This window comes from Columba livia, chromosome 19 (genome assembly GCF_036013475.1).
Source record: "Columba livia isolate bColLiv1 breed racing homer chromosome 19, bColLiv1.pat.W.v2, whole genome shotgun sequence".
Taxonomy (NCBI): domain Eukaryota; kingdom Metazoa; phylum Chordata; class Aves; order Columbiformes; family Columbidae; genus Columba; species Columba livia.
The window spans coordinates 5,570,108-5,585,108 of record NC_088620.1 but is presented as its reverse complement, the minus strand read 5'-3'; the positions used below and the strand labels follow the sequence as shown (position 1 = coordinate 5,585,108).

The 15,001-nt window shown below is 50.3% G+C and overlaps 2 protein-coding genes across 2 annotated transcripts; both read left to right on the top strand.

Annotated features, from left to right (window-relative positions):
• Positions 1–3: 3 nt before the first annotated feature.
• TBC1D13 (TBC1 domain family member 13) lies at positions 4–12,540 on the top strand. Its single transcript, XM_065035291.1, has 12 exons — positions 4–100; positions 197–270; positions 772–812; positions 1,269–1,330; positions 1,622–1,721; positions 3,044–3,126; positions 3,285–3,444; positions 4,241–4,448; positions 5,134–5,297; positions 6,672–6,832; positions 7,064–7,121; positions 8,185–12,540. Exons 1-12 carry the CDS (start codon positions 78–80, stop codon positions 8,248–8,250), a joined length of 1,200 nt encoding a protein of 399 aa, XP_064891363.1. The 5' UTR covers positions 4–77; the 3' UTR covers positions 8,251–12,540.
• Positions 12,527–14,925, top strand: ENDOG (endonuclease G). Its single transcript, XM_065035290.1, has 3 exons — positions 12,527–13,205; positions 13,766–13,875; positions 14,400–14,925. The coding sequence occupies exons 1-3, from the start codon at positions 12,705–12,707 to the stop codon at positions 14,683–14,685; spliced, it is 897 nt and encodes a 298-aa protein (XP_064891362.1). The 5' UTR covers positions 12,527–12,704; the 3' UTR covers positions 14,686–14,925.
• Positions 14,926–15,001: the final 76 nt, after the last annotated feature.

Here is a 15,001-nt window from a genome sequence, read left to right as displayed (position 1 = left end):
TCTCCGCGGCCCCGCCCACCCCCCCGGGCAGGGTTTCCAGCCGGAGCGTTTCTGCGGCGCGCGGGGCAGGGGCCGCCATGTCGCGACTGCACCAGAGCCGGTGGGTGCCGGGGCTGTTCCCCGCGGGGCCGGGAGGGCTCGGGGGGAGGCTGCCGGTAGCGAGCTCCCTAACGGCTGTGACTCCGCTTCCCTTTAGGATCGCGGACTTCCAGGAGGTGCTCGGCGAACCCACGGTGGCTCTGGCCAAGCTCCGTGAGCTCTGCTTCAGCGGTGAGCGGCCCGGCCGGGGGGAGCGCGCTGGGCACGGCCCCGGGGGGCGGTTGTGGCCGGGGGCCGGTGCTGCCCCCGCGGGGCTCGGGGGCGCGGAGCCCCCGGGTGTGCGGCTGGGGCCCCCTCCGCAAGCTGCTGGGAAGCGGCGGTGCTGGAAACCCGGAGCTGGCGGGGGTGTTTTCAAGCCGAGCTCCGCCAGGCCTCACCCGGCCTGCGGGCACAGCCTCAAACTTGCCGGAGAGCCCTTCCCTCCCTCTCCGAGGCGCCTGCGGGTCTCTTCGCTCCTGCTGTGGCTTGGCTGCCATCTGCATGGTCACCCGCTTGCTGCTTCTCCTTCCCCCGGCAAGTTTGGCACCGTCTGTAGCGTCCCCGTGAAAACTTCTTGCCCCCCGGGCAGGAAAAGCGCCGCCTTGTCTGTGGGGTGATGTGGGCAAAGCCGGGGCTGACACGGCGATGCGGCCAATAACTAACGTGGTTTCCTCTCTAACTGCTGTTCCGCAGGAATCCCCTTCGACGGAGGTTTGCGCTGCCTGTGCTGGAAGGTGGGTTTTGCGTGGGGTGCTTTCCTTTCTTGTGAGGGATGCTTTGGGCACTTAAAACTCTAAACAAACCAAAAACCCAGAGCTTAAAAGCCACTCAAAGCTGACAGTACTTTGTGGAGATCAGCATTGGCATGATCGCAATAGCACAGGACTGCTGTTGTAACTTGGAGGATAGAAAGTGGCCATCTGCTCTTTGCATGAGAGCAGCCCTCGGTGTTACGCTAGGAGGGCATTTCAGCTGGGTTTGCTATTGATCAGCCCTACAAATAGGTCTGTGTCGAAAACCAGTCCCCAAAATATCCCTGAGTGTCCCTTGGCGAAGTACGAGGCTTTCTGGAGAAAGCTCCTGGTGTTTTCAGAGGGCCGTTTCCAGCTGCTGCGTTTTGTTTGCTCATCTTACAGGTATAATAGCTCGTTCTCCAAATAGTGATTTGTGTGCATCTCTCCTTTGTACAGATACTTCTGAACTACCTCCCGTTAGAGAAGGCCTTATGGAGCTCTTTGCTGAAGAAACAGAGGTGAGGACATTGGTACTTGCTCCGTTATTTCTAATTATAACTGCAGAGAAGGAGAATAGTTCCTTAAATAATTAAATACTTTCCCAGAATGAATTGTCCTCCTGTGGAATGTGCTGTTCCGTAGGCTGTGTCCTGGGTTTGGTGGATTGGCCTCTTCAGCTGAACTTCAGAGAAAATCAGATGCCTTCTGGCTGAGCAGGGTGGTCCAGAGAGTTATATTTGAACTCAGTTGGGGTGCTTATGTTGACTTAATCTTCTGCTTCATTGCAAATTCCTCTTTTCTTCCTTGAGGGATCTGTATTCCCAGTTCCTAAAGGAAATGATTATCCAGCCTGGGATCGCCAAAGCCAACCTGGGTGTTTCAAGGGAAGATGTGACATTAGAAGATCACGTAAGTGCTGTTAAACCTTTGTGTTGAAGAAAATCCCCCAGAGCTGTAAACTGTTGTTCTGGATTCCAGAGCTTGGGCTGCTCTTGGCTCTGTTCTTGCATTGTGGGGACTTTGCCCTGCCAGCAGGAGGGACGGTTCCTAGGTACCGGCACAGCGCCGGTGTTGGAGTAGCCTTCGGTGTGAATTGTTGGCAGAGCACCAATAGTTATGAAGTGAAGTGTTTTTGGCGATGCAAATGGCTCCTCTCCTCCTCTGGGGCAAGCTGCCCGGGCGGTGGGTCCGCTGGGGAAAGGGAGAGGCTGACAGGAGCAGCACAGAGGCGTTCTCCTGGGATGTTGGGTCCACGTTCAGAGCAGGCTGCTCTGAACAACAGGTCAAGTTGGACCATGGCACTGATGGCAGGAGACTCACTTATTTCTGGTTCTGCTGCTGGCCTTTAATTGGCTATTTTCTGCCTCGCTTGGCTTTTTCCTTCTCTGAAAGCGCTGTTTAGTGTATGTGTTGGGGGAGGGAATGAAGTAACTGATCAGAAGAGGCTGTAAAATGATACAACTGCTTCCATGACTTGTGCTGAACATTAACTTGTCTGCTAGCATAGACTCGTCTGTGCCGCTGTGATCTCTGGAGGCCTTGGCGCTGTAAAACCAGCGTGTTTGTAACACTCCACGCATTGGGAGATGTTACAGTGATCTCTGAATGTCTTGGAACGTTGCGTTTTGTTTTGTTTTTCTCCCTTCTCTTCTCTCGTTCAGTTGTTAACTCTGCCTGGATCTCAGTGTGGAGAGAGGAAAGTGTGTCTGTCTGCGAAGGGGAGTTAAGTTTGTCGTATTGGAAAACTGGTCCAATACAGGATAGTTTGTTCGTAGTAACATGTATTTCCTTCCTGGGCCCAATGGCTGTACTTAATCAGCCTCAGAGCTAAGGTGGAGGGAGATACTTGTAACTAATAACCAAAAGCACTCTCACTAAAGTACAAAGACCGTCTTGGTTGTATGGGTTGGAGCAGCAATCAGGAATCTTGTTGATCCAGGACTGGATACCTGATTTGGGAACAAAGTCCTTAAGAAGCAGGTGACAAGGGTTTGGAAATGTTGGCTTCTGCCTCTCTTAAGTGAGCGTGGGTGCTCACCTGTTTCACAAGTTCTGATCCACTTCCTAGGAAACCCTAAACGTAGCTAGTGAGAGAAGAACATAAATCTGATGCGTTAGCAGTGTGCTGGTAGTAGATGACAGAGGGACAGCAGAAATGTGATTTAAATTTTACTGAGGATTTTGATACATGTGAAACATGCTGGTTCTGTTTCTGTTGTTTATTTCTTTAGCCTCTCAATCCAAACCCAGACAGTCGATGGAACACTTACTTCAAGGATAATGAAGTGCTTCTCCAGATAGACAAAGATGTCAGGTACGTGAGGCACGATGACTCAGGTTTCTTAACCCAAGTGGCTTAGTTAACGCTTTGTACTTTGAAAACGAAGTTTAATATTAAACTGAGCCTCATGTTCAACATGGGGCATGTACTTCCCTCTTCTTCTGCCTGATTTCCCTCTGCATCCACCCTAGGAGGCTGTACCCCGACATGGCATTCTTCCAGCGCCCAACGGACTACCCTTGCCTTTTAATCCTGGACCCCCAAAATGAGTTTGAGACGCTGCGCAAGCGGGTGGAACAAACCACACTCAAGTCGCAGACAGTGGCGCGGAACCGCAGCGGGGTTACCAATGTGAGATCTAGGTGGGGGCTGTCCGTGGGGCACGGCCTCTCGGGGAAGGGTGTTTCTCGGGCTTTTTTCGGTTTCTCTGTGCTTGTGTGGTGGAATTGGGCAAACACCCCAGCACATACTGTGTGTTTTGGTGGCTAAACAGCTTTGTGGAACCAGATGATGTGCCTGATGCTCGACAGGGAATTACAGGTGTATTTATAATACTTCTAAGGGTTATTTTTTCCTGACCTTTGGTGGAAGTTGGACTTGCAGGGAGATGTGAGTATTTTATGTTTGACATGTGCCTTTCTGTATGGGAACAAAACACCAAGGGGTTAATTTATTGAAGCTGAATTTACATAATCTTCCAGAACTGATCTCATAAACCTGCAGTTAGGAAGAGAGCTGGATATCTGCTCAAATCCGTGTCAGCTCTTTCATGAGTATTGCGGTTCAAGCGCCACACGCTTTTGGGGAAGGTGGCTTTGCTACCACAGCAAATCTCTATGTTCTTTACACTACCAACAAAGAAGTGGAACTGCTGTGGTTCTGTACTGCGTGGGATCAGGTGGTGCAGTGATTCAGGGGAACTGTCTGCCCCTACAGGCCATTTTGTTCCTTGGGGTAGCCAGCACAAGAATGTCGGTGCCTTTGGGCTTCCCAAGTTACTTTTCTTGGTTTGTGTGAACACCTATATGCTTGGTATAAACTGCCCGAATATTCTGGGGGGCTTTGTGTCTTAAATTTATCACATGTACAAAACTATCTGTGCCAATTGGTTATCCTGAATCAACGCTACTCTTGTCTTGCTCTTCAGGTGAGCTCCCCTCTTAAAAGCACACCTCATTCTCTGAGTGAGTATGAAGTTCTGCCCAACGGCTGCGAAGCTCACTGGGAAGTGGTGGAGCGAATCCTGTTCATCTATGCCAAGCTGAACCCTGGGATAGCGTACGTTCAGGGCATGAATGAAATCGTGGGGCCTCTTTACTACACCTTTGCTACAGATCCTAACAGTGAGTGGAAAGGTGAGAGACTCTTGGCTGCTCAGTAATGGCTGTTGTACTACGTGCTCTCTGCCTAAAGAACTGATTTGGGAATAAGACTCTGTTTAAATGACTCTGTCTTGCCTGATTAGAGCTAAAAGCAAATGCAGCAAGAAATGAGGAGTTCTGGGGATCACAGCAAATTGATAGAAACTCAATGGGCTCGTGAGGGGTGAGGACATGGGAAGTGAGGATTTTTGAGAGGTTTTTCTTTGTTTTGTATGGATCTAAGTTGCACCTCCTGAAACTTAATATGTCTTTAGAAGCTCTTGTTTGCTTGTACTATATTTACCTGATAAAAGAAAGAATGGAATGGGAGTACTTTGGCTGTTGCTTCTACTTCATGGGAGCTCTGAGGATGTGTGCTGATGGCAGGGAGAGCAGATGGTGTTCTTGGGCATAGATAACTCGTTTGTGACCCCATGTCATGAAGACCTTGTGTTGCACACAGGGTCTGTATCTGCAGTGGCTCTGTAGACATTTCTAGTTAAAAATGGTGTCTCATCTTGTCCCAGACCAAGCAAGCCCAGATCTTGTGGGCTGTGCTATTTCAATCCAGTACAGCAACCAGATTATGGAGTAAGAACAGTTCTAAGTCTCTGTGCCTCTGTCAGTGATGCTTTTTCTATCCCTCCATAATTTTATTTTTAATTCTTATTTTTTTCAGAACATGCTGAAGCTGACACGTTTTTCTGCTTTACCAATCTGATGGCTGAAATTCGGGACAACTTCATTAAGAGCCTGGATGATTCTCAGTGTGGTATTACCTACAAAATGGAGAAGGTGTATTCCACCCTGAAGGAGAAAGATGTGGAGCTGTATTTGAAACTGGTGAGGAGCTACATGTTTCATGAGTCCCATGGGAATGGATGGAGTGGAGCTTAATAGCGTGTTTAAATGTCAGCCAGTCTTGTTAAACTGTTACTGTGCTTGAATAGGAAGGTTGAGAGGGTGCACGAAGGGCTTTGCCTATAGGACACGGAGACTCTTTTATCGGTGAGCTGCAACAACCTCTCCTTGGGGTGAGCCCAGAGCGAGCTGACACAGCCAGGCTTTCCTCCCCTGCCTGACCAAAAACAAACAATAGTTGTTGCACAGCTGCCAGCTGTGAGTCGGAAGGGACTTGGCCACCGTCCCCGGTTACCTGGTTTGGGATCTAGTAGGAGCTGGAGTCTCTTCTGGTCATCAGGAAAAACAGGAGTTTTGCTCTAGAGTTCCTTGGAATTTGAGGTTACAGGAGTTGTGTCTCCGTCTTTAAAAACAAACCAAAAAACAACCCACTCCTTCCTGCCGGGGTCTCGGAGTGCTGGGGTTTGTGGAACATCTAGAAGCAGCTTTTGTTGTAAACACCTTTGGGTCTTACAGGTCGCTGTGTGTGAAAGTCCAAGGAGAGTTTAGAGTGCAAAGCTGTTCCTGTTACTCCAACCTTCACCAAGTCACACGGAGATTTTTTTGCGTTCAGATAAATCTGGATGTATTTATCTTATAATCCAAAAGATAATCTGTCAGCACAGTGGCACAACCCACAATGTCAGCTGGTGGTGGAATCTATGGGGAGAAAATAAATGGCTTACTGTTTGGCCAGCAGGAAACGATTTTGACCATGCACCAACGAATCCTTAAGAATATCATCAGGATCCTGAACTTGTTTGACCTTGTTTAAACGTATAGTCTCTTGGGTCTGACACCAGAAAACAAGAAAGTTTCAGGCTAGAAGTGCTTACAGTGTGTTTTCCTGGCCGTCAGTGTGAGCTCTGTTACATCTTTGTTTTGTTTTGTGAATAGTAAACCTGATAAATACAGGGCTTCTGGAAGGGAGAGGAAATCCTGACAACACGGTGCCTCTGCTAGAGGGGGAAGGCTGCGGCTTCGCAGATAAAATGCTGTTCAACTGGGAAGGTTAAAATTACTTGGCAAGTTTAACAGAACCAACACAAATAGTGCCTTTGGGAAGAAAAGCTTCCATGTTGTGGATAGGGGAGCGTTTTCTGGCTCGCCTGCAGACATGGCTGCATTTAAAATCTCTCAGTCTGGCTTGAATGTGAGAGTCTTCAAAAGAGGTGGTGGGTTTGCTGATGTTGCAGAACGAGTTGGCAACTTGGAGCCGTATCAGGGTGGAGATGGGGATGGAAACATGGGGTGCATCTCTTGTAAGGAATTGTCCAAGAGCACATACTCATTCTTTGCCTGGTGCATGTCTGACAGCAAGAACAGAACATCAAGCCCCAGTTCTTTGCCTTTCGCTGGCTGACACTGCTCTTGTCCCAAGAGTTCCTGCTGCCAGACGTCATCCGGATCTGGGACTCCCTCTTTGCTGATGACAAGCGCTTTGATTTTCTTCTGCTCGTCTGTTGTGCCATGTTGACGTAAGTACATAGGTAGCCTTCCTGCTCTTCTCTTTCCCTCCTTTACCTAAATCCGTGGATCCAGGAGCCTTTTGTAGACTTGTGCTAAGGCGTCTGGTGACTGGGTTGTAGTCACTGCTCACAGTGGTAGCAAAATTGTTTTCAAAAGCTTCTATAAGAGCACAATGTAGCCTGGTTTTGAAGTTTTTCTGTAAAGAGTCAAAAGTAGCTGAAATAACTTCCATCTTTCAGACTAATCCGGGATCAGTTGCTGGAAGGAGACTTCACTCTGAACATGAGGCTGCTACAGGTAAGGATTAAACATAGTTGGCATATGGAGCAATCTGAAGAGTCTGGAAATATTGCTGGGAGGGAGGGTGATGGTCGGGGTGTGCCTGGCTGAAGAGAAGTACCGGATTTCTGATGGTCACATGCAGAAAAACCTTAAGGTCGATCTTGCAGCGTGCTCTGGTCCCCACCACCCACTGGGACACTGAACGCGGGACAAATGGCTGCTTTATCTTCCTTGGTGGTGGCGTCTCTGCTCCCTGTGCTGCTGAGTTTTCAGTTCCACACACAGACAGTGCATGTACACTGGTTTGTTGTCCTAGCTCTGTGAGGATCTCTTGTCCTTCTTCCCCATTTTTAGTGCTACAGTAGCAATGGGCCTTATTTCAGAGAGTAGTGTTCCTTGTGGTCTTCTGCTGGTGGGGCACAGTGCTGCTGTCTGGAACCCAGCGTTGCCATTAAAATCCTTTTGCTTGTGCACCCGTTCTGGCTGACCAAGAAATTGTTATAGACTATAGATTTGTAATGTCTTTCAGTTTGCAAAAGAATATTTTACAGCAAAGATGTGAAACCCTGTGTAACAGTGTTAAATGAATTGGCCAGGGGCTTTAGTTTAGTTCAGAGATCTGTCAGAGTGCAAGGTTGAAAACAGCTGCGCTGAACGGTAGGATATCTTAGATTCTGCCAGTTCCTGCTTTGGGCTGTGCGAGATCCTGGCTTTGATAAGGCTTTCTGGCAGGAAGATAGCTTGGAGCAGGCCAGCTCACTGTAACTTGGAGGACAAATTAAAAAAGCAAACAAAAAGCCAACCCAAAACAACACCACACACACACACACACACACACACACACAAAACCAACCAACCAAAAAACAACCACAGACAACAAACCAACCTTCCTGAAGGGTATTGAGGCTCCCATCAGTTACAAAAGAACAAACTTTTAGCTGTTAAGGGAGTAACTGAACATGGCAGTGTGTCATGATAAGCTATGAATGCTGTTATCAAGGTTTGCCCTGCTTAGGTTGAACAATGTGTGCAAGAAACGCTGCATAGTCAATGATATGATTTTGTTTCTTTGACACAGGATTATCCCATCTCTGATGTTCACCTGATTTTGAAGAAGGCAAAGGAACTTCAAGATTCGAAATAGTCCACGAGCCCAACAAAAGGTGTCAGAGAAACTGTGTGGCAGCAGATCCCGGGAGATGCCCCTGTACAGTGTGGTGCATTGAAGCTCCTCATGGTCTCTGCAGGACATCAGGTTTTGTGTTTGGGCTACGGGCCACCTTGAAGATTTCCTTCTACTCTGTTTATTAGGTCAAGGACTGATTACTTCCCCATCTACTTGGGACCTGCACTCCAGATTTTTTTCAAATCTCAAATGCCTCTGTGCTGCCAAAAGCAGTTCTTTGTATCTTACTTTTAATGACTTCAAAATTGGGGAGAAGGAAACCATCTGTCTGCATTTCCCCCGAGAGATGGACTCCTGTATCATGGAAGTAACACATGGAGTAACTTCTGATGGGTGAGGGACAGGCTGAGTCCAGTGGATTTTAGTGTGTGAGTATAGAAGGATCTTCCTCCTGCGAACAGAATGTGTTCCGATGAAGTCACACATCCTGCTGTTCAAGTAGCTTCTGGATTCTTCTCCCTCGTGTCCACACTTGGCCATCCCTGGGATGTGCAAAAATTAAGATTGCATCGGCTTCTGGTGATTGTCATCTGACAGCTGCGGTTTGGACCCATTGCCTCAGAAGGAGACCTGGAGAAGCTGAGGTGGGAGGACACGATGACAGCTGGTGGCTTCATGCATTGAAACTGCCTGAATCCAGAATCGCCTTATCAACAAGGTCACCTTGAAAGCAAGACTGTGGTGGTTTTAATCAATGGGTGAAGTATTGTTTGAAGTCAAGCCTTATATACGCACAGCCTTAGAGCAGGAGCTTGTTGCTGCACAGAAGCCTCAAGCTGCTTTCCTGGCTCTGAACTGGAGCATATCCAGCTACAATCAGGATTCTGAAATACAAGAAATGGACATCTAGCTGCATGCAATGAAGACAGCCGTATTTAGGGGCTTATACAGGCACGGCACTGGGGTTTTCTGCCTCAGTGGCTTGCATAATACTGCCCTGCGCAAGCTCTGGTCACAGTGACCTTGATATTGTCTCATGGTACTTCTTGCCGGGAAGAGACATGGTACAGGTCTGACCTACCAGAGACCTTTTCTGGTGCAATCCAGTGGTCACACAAGCATTTCTGTCACTAGCTGACTGCGGGGGCTGATCCGCTTCTCTGCCTACTGGTCTTGTTGGAGTCACCGTCCTGCGTTGGACACTTGTCCCTCCTGAGAGGGAAACTGCTGCATTTCAAATCCAGTGGAGGGGGCTCAGGTGAACATCAACCAAGACACTATGGAGAGAACTGCTCACTTGCTGGCAGCGTCAAGCTGAGCAGAAACCGTAATCCTCTGAGGGAGAAACTGCCGGCACCCGGGTGCTTGGGTGCTGCGGAAGCTCTTGAGCGAACACTAATCCAGCGTGCTTTTCCCTTTTGTGCTGTGCTGCCTCACCTCTGCATAGCTGTTGGACACTACAGTTTTGGTATTTATGGGTATTGATTTGTTAAAGGTCAGTCGTCTTTGTAAGAGCTGCTTAAGCTGCTGATGGCCTAGAATTGCCCTAGCAGGGGGGATGTTGTTGGCATTCAGCCTTTTTACTAGTGTTATTTCCTTTGCTGAAGGCCAGTTCTTCACAGGCTACTGTAACTCTCACAGGGGGGAGTGGGGAGATGGGAGGACGGGTTGATGCAAGCACCTCTGTTCCTATTGGCAATCCCGAGCAACCTCTGCCTCTTCAGAAGATGCTCAAGTGACACTAGTGCAGCCAGGTGTTGCTGCTGTGGTGGAGCAAGAGCAACTGAGAACTTAAACCAATCTATGATTAATACCTGTGGCTAACAGTGTCCCTCTCTGCTGCAGCCCTTTCTAGAGGGTAGAGGTTTCCTCCAAGAAATATGGAACTGGTAGACTGAGGCAGCTGTGTGATGAAGCATCCTGTGGATGGATTTTCTTCCTGCCTTCTGGTGCTGAGCTATTCCAGGTGGTCTCATGGTCTCAGCGTTTGAGTACCCTGGACTAGCGAGGCCAGTTAAACCTTGTGTGGCCAAAGAGCTGCTTGGTAGGCACAAGTGTAGAACTGGTGGGTCAGACTCTTAGGCACAATTGGATCTCTTCCAAACACTTCTGCTCTAAATACTGCTGTAGCTCTCTCACATTCCATGGACGAGCTCTGCTTGCTCTTCCCACCCTGAATACCTGAGCTGTCCATTTTGAGTCCTTGTCACAAGTGCAGGGTTCACTTATGCTGTATTTGCTCACTGGTAGCAGGAGCATCCAGGAGAGTTCCTGGTCTGAATAGCCAGAAGTCTCCCTAAAATAACCTGAGAAGGCAGCAAGCAAATCGGGGTTGGAGCATTGCCTGTGATTGATCTTCTTGTTCTCAAAGCATTGTTTGGGCCCTGAAATCGACCTTCTGCAGTGACATTGCGCAGCTTGGGGTCAGGTTTTGGTCTGTAGGAACAAAAACACCTGAGGAAGATACAGGGCAGGCGGCTGCTCTGGCAGCACAGGCGGGTGTGTGGGTGTCACGCTGTCTTCTCCCTTCTGAGGTGCTGAAAGGTTTACATTATGCTGTCTTACTTCTCTTTATGGGGTGAGGTAAATGCTTTACAAAAGGGTTTGCAGTGGTTAATGGGATGTGATGAGAGCTTTGGCTGATGGAAGGTTCTCCGTGGTAAATTCTGTAGCCTTATCCAGACTACAGCTGCTAAACTGATTGAGTTCTTTGGGGAGAACTTGCAGCAAGTTTGGTACACCCAGACAGGCTGGTTCCTACATGAAACACTGTTTTATGTCCTTCCTTATCCCCTCCCGTGTGGTAGGACTTCTGCTGTTGGAAAAGGCTGTTGAAAGTTGTACTTTTCAATGAGTTGAGCCATCCACTTCTTTATTCCAAAGCTTTCTTTAAGAGCAAACCCACATTTTCTGAGGGGAGAAAAGAAAGTCTTAACTTGTAACCAACTCTTGAATCTCCTCTTGAGTTTCCTTGGCTTCATTCCTCAAAGGCTTTTGGTGATGTTGTTGTTTAGGTCAGACAGTATTTAACTAGTAGTTCCTTGTGTGTGTGGCTAAGTAACAACTGCTCCACCCTTGATGTTTCCACCTCTGATTTCTTCAATCCCAATGTGCTGCAGGAGCAGCGAGGTTGGCTGGAGCGGCACTTCTGTGGGCTGGGGGTGTTAGTCTGGAGTGACTTGGGGACTCCTTGGTTCATAGGGGCCTGAACAGAGGATGGTTAAATCGCCCTTACAACACATTCCTCACAGACAGGACTACTGCCAGGCAGGGGAAAGGGGACCTGTGATCAACTGGGAGGAAAACCAGGACACTGTGCTGGGTGTGGGGAGAGATGAGCCTTCCCTGGTGGGGAGAGGTCTGTTCTACCTGCCCCTCACTCTGATTCAGGCTTTGGGAAACTTTGTGGCTTTGCCAGTGAGATAGGAGTAACAGGATCCTAGAGATCCAGTCGTTGCTGGTGGTCGCTCAGAACACTGATTTTGAGTTTGAATTTTGTGACCTAGAGTTATTTATGCTTTGGCAGTGAGAAGTTGCTTTGGAGGAGCCGGGGTGTTTGGGAAAGCAGAGGCTGTTTTCCCTCAGTGAGTATCGGTGACTTCATCCATTCGGAGCACTTTTCCAAAATGCCCTTTGCCCGACAGAGAGGAACAAATAACACTTTCTTTTTTTTTTTACCTTGACTGGAAAAAATTGCCAGAACCGGGTGTAGAGAACACTTTATCACTCTAAAACTCCTTTTATGCCTCTTTTTAAACACTATTTTTATAATGCTTCCTTTAACTAAATTGGGTGGCTTTGTGCAAACATCTGTTGCTGTGACTCGGTGCATTGAGCTTGGAGTTATTGCTGCTATGGTTGATGACTACAGGATTTCCAAGTGCCGGCTGGGACAGTGGCTGGGGGAGCCCAGCACCAGCAGCGGGCCGGGGCTTTGTGTACATTAAATCATCTGGCCTGTAGATTAAATCGCCAGGGCTGTATATTAAATCATCAGGGCTCCCTCCATCAGCATCTTTCCAGCATGTTGGTTTTGCTTTGCCTCCCCCAAACCATTGCTTTGCCTTCCCACCTCGGAGCGGTGGCTTTTCTAGAGGGCGACACTGCAGGGTGACGCTGCGGCTGTGCTCGGGGTGGGACAGCGGCACCGGCGGGGCTGTGGCCGGGCCGGGATGTCGCCGTCGCGTCCGGCCGGGGGGAGCCGTGGGCCCTCTCTTCGCCTCTCTGACTGCTCGTTATTTTTGTACTTTCTCCGGGACTCGTTTCACGCTGTTCTCTAATATCTCCCAATAAACTGGGTTCTTTGCACCCTGGGGCCGCAGCCGCTTCTCCCTCCGCCTGCCCGGGGCGCGCTCGGAGCCGCGGCGCCCTCTTGCCCTTAAAGCGGCGATGCATCCTGGGTAGCGCATCGCTCCTCTGGCAAGCCGAGGCCCGTTTAAGCGGCGGGCGCTCCCGCGGCGCAGCGCACGGCCATGCTGCGGGCCCGCTGGCTGCTGCCCGGCGCCTCGCTGGCCCTGGGCGCGGGGCTGGGGGCGGCGCTGACCTCCCGCCGCCGGGCCCGCGGCGATGCGGAGGCCGAGGGGCTGCTGGGCCGCCTGCCCGTGGTGCCCGCCGTGGCGGCGGCCGGTCCGCCGGCGCTGCCGGGCTCGGGGCGGACGGAGCTGACCAAGTACGGGCTGCCCGGGCTAGCGCAGCTGCGGAGCCGCGAGTCCTACGTGCTGTGTTACGACCCGCGGAGCCGCAGCGCGCTCTGGGTGATCGAACAGCTCAACCGGGAGACGCTGAGCGGGACCTCCGAGCGCGCCGCCTGCGACTTCCAGGAGGACGACTCGGTGCACGAGTATCACCGCGCTACCAACGCCGATTACCGCGGCAGCGGCTTCGACCGGGGGCACTTGGCCGCTGCCGCCAACCACAAGTGGAGCCAGGCGGCCATGCGGGACACGTTCTACCTCAGCAACATCGCCCCGCAGGTAGGACCCGCCGCGGGCACCGGCTGCCCCAGCCGTGGCGACCCGCAAGGAGACTCGCCCGGCCCGGGGGGGGTGGAGGGGGCAGCCCGGAGCTGCCCGTGTTCAAGGGCAGACGCTGCTCCCTGCTGGAAACCACCTCCGAGCGGCTGCCGTGTGTCTGTCCTTAGTGTGGTTCACCAAAGAGAGTCCAAAGTGGCCAAGGTCATTCGGGGGTGCCGCATTTCCGGCTAAACCCAACAGCAGCGATCCTGCAAACACACCTGCCTGGGCGCTTCTCTCAAGCCGGGGAGACGTGGTTCAGTGCAGCTCCTTGCAGGAGCAAAGTTAAACAGGGGGACAGAAACTTGCAAAAATCATGGCCTGAGGCGAATGGATTCTGTTCCTGGGTGTGCACACCCACACCTCGCCCTATGCAGCTTTCGAAGCGAAAGTGATAGTGGAGATCTCTTCTGGAAAGCGCTTGGGGTGCTGCAAGGCACGTTGCTGGGAAGAAGGGTGTTATTAGGCAGAACAGTGAGGACATTCCCCAGCAACTGACTGTTGCCTGTGTTGTGTTCTAGAACCCTCATTTAAACCAGAATGCCTGGAATAACCTTGAGAAGTACAGCAGAAGCTTGGCGAGGAGCAACAAGAACGTCTATGTCTGCACGGGACCCCTTTTCCTGCCCAGGTAAACACAAGGGCGCGTTGTGCTGGGAAAGGGGAGCAGGCTCAGGGTGCAGCCTCCCAGCTGTTCCTAGACAGAGTGATCTGCTAAGACCCGCTGTGCACAGGGGTTCTGTGGAAAGGTACGTAGGATTGGGATTATTTTTAGTATTTCCTGTTCAGTTGATGTTTTTGTAAGGATGGGTTTCTTGAGCTACAACATAACCAAGCCACTTCTGTTTGCAGTGCTTAACAATCTTGTAGTAGTAGATGACTAGGCTATTAGATTTACAGATTAGACTGCAGACCCATTCACTGCAGAATGAAGCTGTTAGGTTTTATTTAATGAACTATTTCTCCACTTAAGAGCATGCCTATATTTGCAAAGACCTTCCTGTAGCGCTGAGGAGCAGCTGTCGCGTGTTGAAATCTCTTCAGCAGCAGGAAATAGCTTGGAAAGGCTGTTAGAGAGACAGCAGGGAGGGGATTTGGGGGAGCAGACCCAGTACACAGCTCAGCCTCACCCTGTCAACATTGCTGTTGGTGCAGGATGGAGCCCGATGGGAAGATGTACGTCAAGTATCAGGTGATTGGGAAGAACAACGTGGCCGTCCCCACCCATTTCTTCAAGGTGCTCATCCTGGAAAAGGAGAGCGGGGAGATCGAGTTGCGCTCGTATGTGATGCCCAACAGCCCTGTGGATGAGAAAATCCCCCTGGAACGGTTCCTGGTTCCCATCGAGAGCATTGAGCGTGCCTCGGGACTCCTCTTTGTCCCAAACATCTTGAAGAGAACAAGTAACTTGAAAGCCATCACAGCTGGAAACAAGCGTTGAACCGTAACTAAACAAATCCAGGTATCCCCTGGGAAGGGACTCACAGCAGTTGTCCACAGAATAATAGTTTTCTTGTGCAATTTTAAATGTGGGAAATAATCAAGCCAATGCTTCTCTTTACCCTTCCCCTTGTTCTGTGTGACGGTGACACACACAGCAGGTCGCAAGGGCAGGTCCTGCAGAAGGCTCCTGGGCACTTGGCACCATCGTAGATCTTTAGAATTTTCCCCTCATCTGCAGTACTGAGCTACCCCTGTAATTGCTCAGTTCCCCTGTAATTGCTCCCCCCTGTAATTGCTCCGTTTGAGTTGTGTGG

Bases quoted from the DNA above. Each gene is read 5' to 3' on its own strand.
- ENDOG (XM_065035290.1), top strand. From the start codon at position 12,705: ATGCTGCGGGCCCGCTGGCTGCTGCCCGGCGCCTCGCTGGCCCTGGGC. The intron at 13,206-13,765 runs GTAGGACCCGCC...GTTGTGTTCTAG, and splicing joins TCAGCAACATCGCCCCGCAG to AACCCTCATTTAAACCAGAA. The intron at 13,876-14,399 runs GTAAACACAAGG...CTGTTGGTGCAG, and splicing joins GGACCCCTTTTCCTGCCCAG to GATGGAGCCCGATGGGAAGA.
- TBC1D13 (XM_065035291.1), top strand. From the start codon at position 78: ATGTCGCGACTGCACCAGAGCCG. The intron at 3,127-3,284 runs GTACGTGAGGCA...CATCCACCCTAG, and splicing joins CAGATAGACAAAGATGTCAG to GAGGCTGTACCCCGACATGG. The intron at 3,445-4,240 runs GTGAGATCTAGG...CTTGCTCTTCAG, and splicing joins ACCGCAGCGGGGTTACCAAT to GTGAGCTCCCCTCTTAAAAG.